The sequence below is a fragment of the Mastacembelus armatus genome, chromosome 14, assembly GCF_900324485.2.
Source record: "Mastacembelus armatus chromosome 14, fMasArm1.2, whole genome shotgun sequence".
Lineage (NCBI taxonomy): Eukaryota > Metazoa > Chordata > Actinopteri > Synbranchiformes > Mastacembelidae > Mastacembelus > Mastacembelus armatus.
The window spans coordinates 4649447-4663566 of NC_046646.1; the positions used below are offsets into that span (position 1 = coordinate 4649447).

General features: G+C 42.6%; 1 protein-coding gene across 1 annotated transcript; it reads left to right on the plus strand.

The window, feature by feature from the left end:
* Nucleotides 1-3229: 3229 nt before the first annotated feature.
* serpinh1a (serpin peptidase inhibitor, clade H (heat shock protein 47), member 1a) lies at nt 3230-12266 on the plus strand. The gene is made up of 5 exons (XM_026329380.1): nt 3230-3425; nt 8709-9330; nt 9402-9500; nt 11074-11306; nt 11386-12266. Exons 2-5 carry the CDS (start codon nt 8733-8735, stop codon nt 11686-11688), a joined length of 1233 nt encoding a protein of 410 aa, XP_026185165.1. The 5' UTR covers nt 3230-3425; nt 8709-8732; the 3' UTR covers nt 11689-12266.
* Nucleotides 12267-14120: the final 1854 nt, after the last annotated feature.

Consider the following 14120-nt stretch of genomic DNA (forward strand, 5'->3'; position numbering starts at 1 on the left):
CTATTCAGTAAACACAGCACAACATGCTTGCAATAAGAAGTGAATTCACTTACCCGGAAACAACAGTGCAGTGTCAGTGCTGTGATTGGGCCTAAAACCTGACTGAAAATCATCAAAGCAGTTGTTTAACAGGAGAAAGTCAGTAAGTTGTTGGTAAACAACTTTTTCAAGGATTTTGCCTAAAAATGGCAGGTTTGATATGGGCCAGTACTTGTTCAGTACTGTAACATCAAGACTGCTCTGCTTCAGGAGAGGTGATGACAGCAATTTTCAGGGCCCTTGAAAATGTTCCAGACTGTAATGAATTATTAATTAATTGAGTGAGTTGTGGTAACAAACTGCTTAGCTCAGAAATCTAGTGGGTAAAACATCGAGGCAGCAGGTGAATGAACTCAGACTGGAGATAATCTCTTCGACTGTTTTGTCATTTAGAGGTGTAAAATGTGTCAGTTCTACCAAGTGTCTCCTGGATGGCTGCAGAGTTATGTGTTGTGCAGTTTATTGCTTGTACAATTTCCAGTTTAATACCCTGAACCTTGTCATTAAAAAATAATGCAAAGTCATTGCTTTTAGATGATGAAATTAGTTCCAATGGGAATGGAGATGGAGGATTTGTTAATCTACTCACTGTAGCAAACAGGACATGTGAGTTGTTACTGCTGTTGTTGATGATTTCAGAAATATACATTTCTCTCTTTCTACGTAGAGTTTCATTGAACACACACATCATCTGCTTAGAAATGTCATAATGAACCTGGAGCTTTGATTTACGCCATTTTCGTTCAGCCTTCTGGCACTCCCCTTTTCTGTGCCCTGACCGAGTCATCATTTCTCCACGGCGCCTTTTGCCTGTTCCTGATCACTTTATCTTTAACAGGAACAATCACATCCATGACATCAACATTTGAACTATATGAATTCAACAAATCTTCAACATGAGAGCAAGTGGTATCTTCAAACCAAATCATCTCCATAAACAGTGTCCTGGTGTTATCATTTATGTGTCTTTTCTGAACAAGTCTAGGTCCAGCTGCATCTTTGGGAATTATGGACAAATCAAAAAAGACACAAAAATGATCAGACAAAGCAACATCAGTCACAGTGACATTTGAAATGTTAACACCCTTAGTAATGACGAGGTCCAGAGTGTGACCTCTGGTATGGGGCAGACACCACCACCCTTTTTGTTTTCTCATGTTTCTGATAGAAATGTAAAATTAGATGGGGTGGATTCAATAAGAACTGCATTTCCTGTCCTGCTAGTTAAAGTTAAAAACATAAAATCAAGAAAAAAATTAAATTATTGATTAAAAAATTATCTGTTACATACAGATCTAACAGGAGTGACAAGACAAGTGTGAGTGTTGGCCGAGGTGGTGGAGCTTGTGGAGTTTTAATTGATCGAGGGACAGAGGTCGTGTTCCTGGGTGGCAAAGAGGGTGGTGTTTGCTGGGGGGATGAATTCATTGGCGTTGATGATAATACCTGTGACCTTGCATGGTCAGGCATAAGGGACACCATGTTGATTCCTGATTTCACCAAGATTTCCAAATGATTTGTAAATCCCATTGGTGAAGTTGGGGATGGAATGGACAATGACGAGTCTGTAGAGGGTGTGGAAGCAGTTGGGGGTGCCCAGGGCAGAGGAGGGGCCACCAATGGAAGTGCTGTCGAGGGGGGATCCTTGGCTGATGGGAGGTCTGCTGCTGGTGAGATATGAGTGCTTTCTTCACTCCTCTCCTCTCACCGTCAAGACCCAGTCTGGTGCCTCAGGGAGTGGAGGAAGTTATCCGTTAGCCGTCTCACTCCACTGAAATTATCATTGAAATGCACTCCTCTTATCTCACAGGCTTTGGATAGCCATGTGTTCAATGCAAGCAGCCGACTGAAATTATTACTTCTCCTGTCAATGTTGGGAGAGGTCCACTGACAAGCAAAAGTGATTTCCTCACTAAAATTTCAAGTCCAGTTAAAAGAGGGTAAAATAATGTTAATAAGTGTACTATAAAATTATTGGGTAAAAATATAAAGGAATAAAAGCAAAGGAAAACTGGCAGATGCAGGAGCAAGGAGAAAAGCGTCTGCACTCTTCAGAAGCAGGAAGTAATCAGAAAGTACCCAGTGTTGGCCTACTGGACGTCATCTTGAAATCCACATTAACTGTTTAAAAACAATATTAATTTGTCAATCTGCTTATTGTAGTTTTTTCTGCATAGCCAGGTGATGCCAAACAGGAGCTAAGGACACCTGTTACAAAAGGAAATATATTATTTTAAACACTTTCTATTTAAATTCCATATTAAATTGCACAGACATAGCCAAAATTGGAAAGGCTGCATTCACAATGATTTTTCTACCCCTCTCCCAACTATAACCACAGCTGTCTTGCAAGTGAGCTAGAACTTGACACATTACAACGACAAGTCTAACTAAAGATGCTTTTGTTTACATTATGGAAATATACTGTAGTATAGAGATTGTGAACAAGACCTATATGAAGGACTAAAGGTCAATTTTTTTAATAACTGCAAATGTAATAACCAACTCTACAGAGATTGTTCCACCGGACATGCATCCGCTTATTCTGTGACTTCCTGCTGCATGATCTACTTCCAAACACAGAACAACTCCCAAAGCAGGGGGAGGATGTGAATGACACAAAGAAGAAAATGAAGCATTCTTGGGAATCCCCCTGTTCCAATATTCCATACACACATAATATTCATACATATAGAACTGGATTGCTTTTTAAGCTATATATAGTTGTACACTATACAAGTATATACATATATACAGTATATATATAGCCTGTGAAAATGGTTAATGTGTTTTCATAGTGTGAGAAAACAGACTTGAGGCATAAAATTAACTTAAGTTAAATGGGAGACCTAAGGTTTGAAAGCTGGAACAGGAACAGGTCTTGTAATTCCCCAACCCCACCACTTCCCACCCCCTCAATAAAGTGATGTTTTTACATTGTTAATTGTTAATTGAAATAAAACACAAACAGAGAATTCAGTGTCCTGGTTTACTTTGTTGAAATAGCTGAGAAAACAGTGCTCACACTGTCTTAGAAAATAAAGAGAATAATAATCAGTAAATAATGAGGGGTCATTTAATAATGGGTCACTGTGTAGTTAGTGTACTCCATCTGAGTATTAATTCAGGCTTTAGGACCTGGAGGTGGGGGATTCTGCTCAAAGTGGCTCTGGATTCTAAGGGTGGGACTGGCCTGGAAATAAGATTCTAGTGCAGAGATTTTCCCTGTGCCCAAAACCAGTCTTCACAATTGTTGCAATTGTGTCATACATTTTTGTTTTGAACCACTGGATACATTAAATGCAAACGGAGCAGATCCACACTGGGAGATATACTTGTAAACAGCTTGAGCACAACCTGCTGAACTACTGAAAGAACCTAATAAGGTAAGATAAAAGTAGTGGGAGTTGGGGGAGGGAAAGTATACTGTACAGTGTTGAGCTGGTGGGAAAAGCCCAGGCATGTGAGAAGAGCTCACAAACTCTGCTGTAGCAGTGTAGTTAAGCCGTGTTGTTGGACTGGTTTGAAAAGTAGAAAATTATTAGAAAGATGTATTTGCATGTTGTTCAAGTTCCAACATGGATGAGAGTCCAAACATTTCAGGAGTGGGTGCAACTTCTAGTCAAATTTCATCTGTGACTAGTCTACATATTACAAAATCCATTAACATGATTTTTAGAAATTGTCTTGTGAATTACAACTGTGCAAAAGGATTTCATTATACTAAGTCTCGTGTCCTACATAAGATGAACCAGACTCAGAATTAAAGACTTACAAAGACATACAAAACATTTGAGTGGTCTGGAGGATATGAATAAAATAGTGATAAACCAGATTTATACAATGTGAGTCACTGTGCCATTTAAAGAAACTGGCTTGTCAGATGCAGTATTACTTTTCAAGGGTAAGATCACAGTTAGTTTCAATTAAATGCATTCGTCCCTTTTCATTTTGTCCTGAAGATGCAAGCAACATTACAGAAAATAGTCCTGATTTTAAATACTATAAACACTGTGCTAAGATTAAGACATCACTTCATTGCTTAGTAGAACTGTAAAATCAGAGGGTTTCAAAAGATTCTTAATATATATAGCCCACTTAAGTAGTATGTTGTATCTCTACTAGATTTGATTAAGAATCTGTTGCTCAGCCAGCCAAATCATTTATCAGTAAACAGTTTTCTTACTGCAAAATATCCTAACTATAACAGCACAGGCTATATGCACAGAATCACCTCTTTTTAAAGCATGTTCCCTTGCTAGAAACATAGACTGGAACTGGAAGTCTTACACTTTGTCAGCACTTCCTGCACACTACAAGGAACCAATCACCATCAACCAGACTCATTCCTCTATTAGATAATTTATGATGTTTTTATGCTGGCACCAAATGAATAACTCACATCTAGCTGGCCAGTGTTTTGGCTTGGATACATGCTGCAGCTGTCCACATGGCTGTTATGTAAGCTTTGGCTTGATGCCTTCCTAGAAAAAATCTTATGACTCCCCATGCTATTGGCCTTAAAAAGTGCAGAGCAGATCATGAATATTCTATAATAATAATAATAATAATAATAATAATACATTTTATTTCATGGCGCCTTTCAAACTCTCAAGGTCACCTTACAGAGAGAAAAAGGAAGCATACAGCATGAAATACATAGAGTGCATTAAAACAACAATAAAATCAACAATGCATAAACAGAGGGCCAGAATGTAAAGGCAAAAGTGCGGAGCATCCAGGAAGTGGGCGATGTACAGCAAAAGCAAATTGAAACACAGAAACCCAGATGACAGAACAACAAATATGAAACAATATGAGACAATATGAAATAGGCGGAGGGTGGTAGAACATCACGGGCTGCTTTGAGAAGTTAAGAGAGTTAGGTGGAAAACGCTAAACGGAACAGATACGTTTTGAGTGATGATTTAAAAGTTGATAAGTCCGGAGACGACTGGATGTGATGAGGGAGAATGTTCCAAAGGCGGGGCGCAGTGTGGCTGAAGGATCTAGCGCCCATGGTGGCCAGGCGCACTGTAGGGGTGCAGAGGAGAGTGGAACTGGAGGAACGGAGAGTACGAGGCAGAGAATAAATGTGAAGTAGATCAGTGATGTATGGTGGGGCAATAGAGTGGAGGGCTTTGTAGGTGAGAAGGAGGATTTTATAGTTTATACGGAAGGACACAGGGAGCCAGTGAAGTTGTTTAAGGACAGGGGTAATATGATGTGAGAATGGAGTTCTGGTGATGATTCGGGCAGCAGAGTTCTGGACAAGTTGAAGTTTATGAAGTGATTTGAGAGGTAGACCAGTGAGGAGTGAGTTACAGTAATCCAAACAAGAGGTGACAAAGGCATTAACGAGTATGGCCGTGCTATCGATGGTGAGTGAAGAACGGATGCGGTTTATGTTACGGAGATGGGAGTAGGCCGACCGGGTAGTGGTATTGATATGCTGAGTGAAGGAGAGAGTACCGTCTAGGATGACACCCAGGCTTTTAACTTGGGGGGAGGGGAGGACAGTATTGTTGTCAATTAAAATGGAGAAGGTGCTGGTTTTAGAAAGGGTGGATTTGGTGCCCACGAGGAGAATTTCAGTTTTGTCGGGGTTGAGTTTCAAAAAGTTATGGGTGAACCAGGATTTGATATTATGTAAGCAGGTAAGGAGGGAGGGAGGGGGGAGGCTAGAAGATGGAGCAGCAGAGAGGTAGAGCTGGGTGTCGTCTGCATAACAGTGGAAATTGATGTTATGTTGCCTAAGGATATTTCCGAGAGGAAGGAGATAAATAATAAAGAGGAGGGGCCCCAGGACAGAGCCCTGGGGCACGCCACAACTGACAGTAGAGGGCTGGGAGTGGAAGTTCTGGAGATGGACGGACTGGGTGCGGTCAGAGAGGTAGGAGGTGAACCATGAGAGGACCGAGCCGGCTATGCCGATGGAAGCAAGGCGAAGGAGGAGAATATTGTGTGAGATGGTGTCAAAAGCTGCAGTTAGGTCAAGGAGGATGAGGATGGAGACAAGGCCAGAGTCTGCGGCTACTAGGAGGTCGTTGGTGATTTTGACCAGGGCAGTTTCAGTGCTGTGAAGATGGCGGAAACCAGATTGAAAGTGTTCGTATAGGCTATTGGCGGCAAGGTGGGTATGGACCTGGTGGTGGACAACTTTTTCAAGAATTTTAGAGAGGAACGGGAGATTGGAGATAGAGCGGTTGGTAGGGGGTCAAGTTTGCAGGTTGAGGGTTTGGATTTGAGGATCAGTGAAGAGATAACCGTGGTGGGTGGAAAGATAAAACTCGAAAGCGGGGAGGATACTGATAGACAGGGTAGGGTACAGTGGAGGCAGTTCGCAGTGTCACAGATGGGGGGAAATTGCTGGTGTATATTTTCAATTTTTGATGAGAAGAAATCCAGGAAGTTATTGCACAAGGTGGTGGAGAGTGAGGGGAAGAGAGGAGTATCGGGAGGGCCCAATAAATTTTTGACAGTGGAGAAGAGGGAACGCGTGGAGCCAGAGGCGGATACAATAAGAGAGGCATAGAAGTCAGATTTTGTTTGGGTAATGGTTTGCTTGTACTTCAGTATGTGGTTTAGGTATAAGTCCTTGTGGGTGGATGAACCGGTTTTTTTGAAGAGACGTTCAAGGCAACGGGCTTGGGTTTTGAGGAGGCGGAGTTCGGGGGTGTACCATGGAGCAGAGTGCGTAAAGGATACAGATCTAGTTTTGAGTGGGGCGAAGGTGTCGAGTAGATTTCGTAGCTCACGGTTGAAATTGGATAACATGTTGGAGAGGGACGGTGTATAATTAGAACATGAAAGGTTGTTGAGAGCAGCAGTGAAGGAGGGGAGGTCGATGTTCTTTAAGTTACGGAAGGTGATGGTGCGGGAGAGGTGGGTTTTGAAGATAGGTAGTTTGGAGTTAAAGCAGACTAGTTTGTGGTCGGAGAAGGAGGTGTCGAGGGTAGAACATGACTGAGCTGTGATGCCAGAGCAGCAGACTAAGTCGAGGGTGTGGCCTAGAGAATGTGTTGGGGAGGTGATGTATTGTTGGAGCCCAAAGCTGTCCAGACAGGAAATGAAGTCTTTTGTTGTGGTGTTGTTGGGATTGTCGAAGTGGATGTTAAAATCACCAAGAAGAATTATGTTGGCTGACAGAGAGATGAGGTTAGCTAAGAGGTCAGACAGTTCATCCAGGAAGGTCGGGTTAGGTTTTGGTGGGCGGTAGATAGTGGCCAAGAAGGTTGGTGTGTGACCATGAATACGTGCTATGAGAGCTTCAAAGGACTGAAAGGTGACAGTGGGGTGGATGGATATTTTGTATTTAAGGTTGAACAGTATGGCGAGGCCGCCACTGCGTCCCGAGAGGCGTGGATGGGTGAGATATGTGAAACCAGGAGGAATAGATTGATTAAGTTCAGTGAAGTCGTTGGGCTGCTGCCAGGTTTCAGTTAAGCACAGGATGTCGAGATTGTGTTTTAGAATAATGTCAAAGATGAGGGATGCTTTTTGAGAGAGGGAGCGAATGTTAAGTAGCCCAAAATGAGTGTTATGGAAAGGTGTAGAGTCCATGTGTCTGGGGATGTTAGCTAGAACAGAGTGGTTGATCAGGCGTATACCAGGTTTCCTCGGCTGAGGTCGGGAGGATGACCAGATGGAGGGGATTGGTAGTATGGAGTCAGATAGTCAGGCTTGTGGGACAGAATGGACAGGTTGTCCAGTGTTAGCGTGTGGGGTACAGTGAACTGCATGTTGAATGTTGGTGGAAAGTATATGGGAGCCCAGGCGGTTGGGATGCAGACCATCTCCTGCAAAGAAGGCAGGTCGGTTCCAGAAGAGGTTGAAGTTGTCGATGAATTGGAGATTGTAGGACAGGGAGACAGACTTGAGCCAGGTGTTGAGACTGAGGATTCTACTGAAGCGGCCAGAGCCTCTTCCAAACGTGGGGATGGGACCAGACATGAAAATAGTCTTACCACAGTTGCTTAGGAGGTGGAGGAGAGAAAGAAAATCCTTTTTAGTTAGTTCAGACTGGTGGAGTGACGTGTCACAAGTTCCGATATGAACAATCATTCTAATGATGGAAGACGGAAGTGTTGGCAGTAATCCAGGAAGCATGGCCAAGATGTCAGAGGCCGTAGCTCCAGGGAGACAGTGAGTAGTGGCGTTGAAAAAGCGTACATTCCTTATAATTGAGTCTCCGATGATTAACGTGGTTGGGGGAAAAAGGGGGCGTGGAGAAGACGCCAGTAGTTGGCCGTTTGAGTCGTGTCGTCTTGCTGACTGGCGGGGAGGCGGGGCGGTGACATCAGGTGCTGAGGTGGAAGATGGAGGCGGCAGTTCGGTTGGTCCGTAGCTAGGGAGCCCGTGAGTGTGCCTGAGCACGGCCTCGCGAAAGATCCTACGGCGCACTGATGTAGTAGCTGAGCGGGATGGAGACTGTTTTCCGCCGGGGCAACGGGCTTCGCGAGGAGCACTTGGACTAAGGCGGGGGCAGCGGGTGTCGTCAGAGGGGAGCGAGAGCAGGTGACGGCGCCGAACGACTGTAATCTATAGTGTTTGAATTTGAAGTAGGTAGAGTAAGATATATCAAATACATTTCAGCAAGGCAACTTAAGTTGAAAATCTATCAGATCAGTGTGGCAGCATCTGATCTCAGTCTTCATGTCTTCTCATAGGTTTTCTCTGATTATCATTACATCATGTGGGCGGTGAACCTTATAGCCCTGGTTTTACTGGCCACTTCAGCCTCAGCTGCCACCTCTGCATCAGCAGACAAGCTTCTCAGCAATCATGCCACTATCCTGGCTGATAACAGCGCAAACCTGGCTTTCAGTCTTTACCAAAAGATGGCAAAGGAGGAAAACGCAGAAAACATTCTCATTTCTCCTGTAGTAGTGGCCTCATCTCTGGGTCTGGTGGCTCTTGGGGGAAAGGCGTCCACTGCTTCTCAGGTAAAAACCATTCTGAACGCAGATAAGGTGAAAGACGAGCAGCTGCACTCAGGTTTGGCCGAGCTCCTGACTGAGCTCAGCGACCCAAAGATCCGAAATGTCACATGGAAGATTAGCAACCATCTGTATGGACCAAGCTCCGTCAACTTTGTGGATGGTTTTGTCCAGAGCAGCAAAAAGCACTATAACTGCACCCATTCCAAGCTTAACTTCATTAATAAGAAGAATGCTGTGAACTCCATCAACAAGTGGGCAGCCAAGTCCACTGACGGCAAACTGCCTGAGGTCACCAAGGATGTAGAGAAGACTGATGGGGTGATAATCATCAATGCTATGGTTTTCAAACGTGAGTCTGTATGAAATTGGTATATTTCTGGTATTTTATTCCTTTAATTTATTGTTGTTTTTTTTCTACAGCTCATTGGGATGAGCAGTTCCATCATAAGATGGTGGACAACCGTGGATTCCTGGTGTCCCATAGCTACTCAGTTTCAGTGCAGATGATGCACCGCACAGGTACATTGTGTTCTAAACAGAATTAATTAACTCCCTAATTAACATTTTCATATTTTGTTTGTTTTAATCTTTAAAAAAACAGCAGTGTAAAAACAACTAGTAGTTTTGCAGTTCATTTCTGAAATTTGTCTCTGTTTCCATATACAGTGAACTATATTTAGATTATTCTGCTATTTTGGAGTGTTTGTATTGATGGGAAATGTGTCCACTAAAGAAAGCCAGAGTAAAACTGGAACTTCTAGGCTGTGTTTCAAAAAGACATTATTAAAAATCACATTAATATCACATTATTTACATTAATGTCAACAAACCCAGCTCTGGAAAAGAAAATAAACCAATTAATAAAACTGGCAACCAACTATAACATAACACAATAAATGAAGCTACTTGATGCTGTTTATCTGGTGTGCTAACCCCCTGGGAATAATAGATCAACATTCACAACTCTGACTCAGCTTTTTTTCCATAGTGCTGCCATTGCAGTATAAAAATCAGAACACAACAAAATACTGACGTAGAAGAGTGTCCTTGGCCTGTACACTACTTACTGCTAACAATACCACAGTGCAACGCAAGACAGTCAGGTTAGACCACACTTTCAAGCTAGGACACAGAATTGGTAACCTTTTATTAGGTCTCACAACAGAAGCCTAAACAGTACTATTGTGATTATTACAGTATGTACTTATGAGTGAAGGGTGACATCAAGCACAGCTCTGGAGGTTTTCTACAATCAAAACAAACAAGATATATTGTGTTGAGTTTCAGTGATGCTATAGATTATGTTATCTTTGGATTGAGCCAGCTATTTCCCACTGTTTACAGAGTTTACACTAATCTAAGCTATACAGCTGCTTCCCTTGAAAAGAATGTGAATCAGAGTATTTCCCAAAATCCCAAACTACTACTATATGTTCATAGAACCAAGAAAAGCTGTACATTTTAATTAGTTAGTTTTAATTCAGTTTATTTACAGAGCCCCAAATCACAATAAAATCATCTCAAGCTACTTTAAATAGAAACCCAACAAATCCCTTATAAGCAGCACTTGGTGACAGTGGAGAGGAAAAACTTCCTTTAATGGAAGAAAAAACCTCCAGCAGAACCGGGCTCAGTTTGGGCGGCCATCTGCCTCAACCGGTTGGGGTGAGTGGATAGAGCAGAGAGAAAAGAACAGCAACAATAAACAACAAATAGACACTGCAGGTTGGTGGGGCCAGTAACTGCACATCAGCGATAAACAGCTCCAGGACCAGGGACACCTGCAGAAGGTACAGAGAGAGAGAGAGAACAGAGAGAGAGAGAGCGCAAACTATGAGAAAGAAAATTAGTGACGTTCAATGTGGTAAATTATATATATATATATATATATATATATATATATACAATAAACCTACAGACTGTATAGAACAAGAATTAGGGTTAGGATTTTAGCGCTAGAATCAACCTTCACTCTAACCCCTATTCATCTGGTCACTTTGATTGGTTATAACAAACAAAAAAAACATACTCAGGTTTCTTTAATATAATGTAAACACAGATTGCTAATGTCTTGCTAATGTACGTTTCCCAGGTCTCTATAACTTCTATGATGATGAAAACAATAAGCTGTCCATCCTAAGCATTCCCCTGGCTCATAAAAAGTCCAGCGTGGTGTTTATCATGCCCTATCATGTGGAACCTCTGGAGAGACTGGAGAAGCTGCTGACCAAGAAGCAACTGGAAACGTGGATGGGCAAGTTGCAGCAGACAGCAGTAGCTTTGTCTCTGCCCAAAGTCAGCATGGAAGTCAGTCACAACCTACAGGTTAGATGCAAGAGATCAATAAAAAAGGACTGTCTGTCTTTACTTCTGCCTTACATTTGATTTTTCTATCTCTCTTTAGAACCATCTCAGGGAGCTTGGCCTGACAGAAGCTGTGGACAAATCCAAAGCTGACTTGTCAAACATCTCTGGGAAGAAGGATCTCTACCTAGCCAGTGTGTTTCATGCTTCTGCCATGGAATGGGACACAGATGGAAATGAAATTGACACTAGCATCTTTGGCACAGACAGGCTGAAAAACCCTAAATTGTTCTATGCTGACCATCCTTTCATTTTCCTAGTGAAGGACCAGAAGACAAACTCCATAATGTTTATAGGCAGGCTGGTGAGGCCAAAGGGTGAAAAGATGAGAGATGAACTATAACAATGTGCGGACCTGAATGCCTCTGTTAAATTGCACAAGCACATTCTTCTACTGTATGCCAACAGCATTCCACAATACATGAGAAGTGCTTAAACATTTTGTCCCATGTTTTAACTTTGTGCAGCATTGTGCACACCATTCAGACTACTTTAAGGGCTGAAGATTTTCCAGATCAAACCATCTATGCAAATGCCAAAATTTCTTTCTGTTGTAATCAAGAATTAACAGGCTTTGTAACAAGTGTACAGCAATCTTACTTTTAAAGAGATGTTATGGTGCTTTCTGTTTCTATCTTTTAGTTTGTCAAACAGTATTGCTTTAAAGTCAAAGAATTGTTCACAAATAATTTGGCCACTCATTGCACAGTTTCCATCCATCCATCTATTATCTAGCACTCCACTGGCATTTTCCGGAAGAATAACACAAGAAAATTCCAGTGTGTGTGACTGTTGGTCTCTGTAGCCATTCTTCAGTAAAGATTCTCAATTACAGTGACACACAGTATGTTAAACATACAGTGTCTTAATCAATAAATATTTTGATCTGCAGTGTCTTTAAAATAAAAGCTAAAGTTTCAACCTCTCACCTGAATGTTTCCATAGGTTTGCCCTTAAGCAGTCATTAATGAGAAAATGATTATTTATTGCATTCTGGGACAGTTTTTAGTGTACTGCACCACCTAGAGGACCTCCTGATATATAGCAAATCAATGACTGTTTTCCATGTGACAAATGAAATACGCAATAATTACAGCAATCTACTAGAAGATACTGTATGATTTCAAATCTGGTCAAATCAAATATGTTAAGAAAGCTTGTGTCAGGAGGCTAAAACAGGGGTGATGTGATCATTGTTGATCCATGTTCTGATCAAGCAGGCTAGATAATTTTATTGTGAAACGTGATATTGGTTGACCAGTCAGTTGGTTGAGAACCATGGCCTCGGACTTGGAGGTGCTGATTCTCATCCCAGCCGCTTCACACTCAGTTGCAATGCATCCTGGAGGTGCTGGCTCAATGGAGCCAACAGGACAACATCATCTGCAAAAAGCAGAAATGAGATCCTGTGGTCCCCGAACTGGACTCCCTCCGGCCCCTGGCTGCGCCTAGAAATTCTGTCCATAAAAATAATGAACAGAACCGGTGACAAAGGACAGCCCTGCCGGAGTCCAACATGCACTGGGAACAGGTCTGACTTACTGCCTTCTCCAAGTCCACAAAGCACATGTGAACTGGTTGGGCAAATTCCAATGAACCCTTGAGCATCCTCGAGAGGGTATAGAGCTGGTGCAGTGTTCCACAACCAGGACGAAAACCACATTGTTCCTCCTGGATCTGAGGTTCGACCACCGGCCAGATGATCCTTTTCAGCAACCTGGCATAGATCTTCCCAGGGAGGCTGAGGAGTGTGATCCCTCTAGTTGGAACACACCCTCCAGTCCCCCTTCTTAAAAAGAGGGACCACCACCCCAGTCTGCCAATCCAGGGGTACTGTCCCCGATTGCCACATGATATTGCACAGGCTTCTCAGCCATGACAGCCCAATAACATCCAGAGACTTGAGGTATCTCATCCACCCCCGGTGCTTTGCCACTGAGTAGCTGCCAAACTATCTCAGTGACCTCGGCTTGGGTGATCGATGGATCAGCCTCTGAATCCCCAGCCCCTTCTTCCTTTATAGAAGACGTGTTGGCAGGGTTAAAGGTGATCCTTTTAAAAAAAAAAAAAAAAAAAAAAAAAAAAAAAAAAAAAAAAAAAAAAAAAAATACTTGGAGGCAAATCTCAGGTCAAAGGATGGCAAATTTAATAGGCAAGGCAACGGGCGAAGCAACAGAGTCACAACAGAGCATACAGCCAGTAACTGCACATCAGCAATATACAGATCCAGGACCAGGGACACCTGCAAAAGAGAGACAAACCGTGTGAAGAAACAAGAAAAGCTTTTCATTTTCCAACCACAGCATCAAGTACTGGTGTCAATGTAGTCAATGTATGTCTTCTCAGCTCCTGTTGAGCAAATGTCCAGGTTCAGTTATATTCCTTGTCAGTCTCGTATTGGTGGTGAACTTCTGTGTGATCTGCTGATCTTACCATAATTTGTAATTCATTCACGTAATTGTTAAAATCAGTGACGAGAGAGGATGCACTTGTTCTGCATGATTCTCCATTGTTGGGCACCAGATATTGCCTTTGTCACCTTCCTGTATTCACCTGTCTTGATGTTTATTGGAGCTCAAAGTGTGGGCCCTGCCCAATTGGCACTTCCCCCCTCACCGAGGTGACAAATTTGACTTTCTGTACCTTGTTGATCGTCTTCCATGGCAGCTGTTTCCTCGTCCAGTCGGGGTGCAACTGGGAGGGGGTAGTTGTCTGGTGTTGGAATCCTCTTACTGTCATGAACCAGGGAGGTAATCAGGAGCACAGTATCACCCA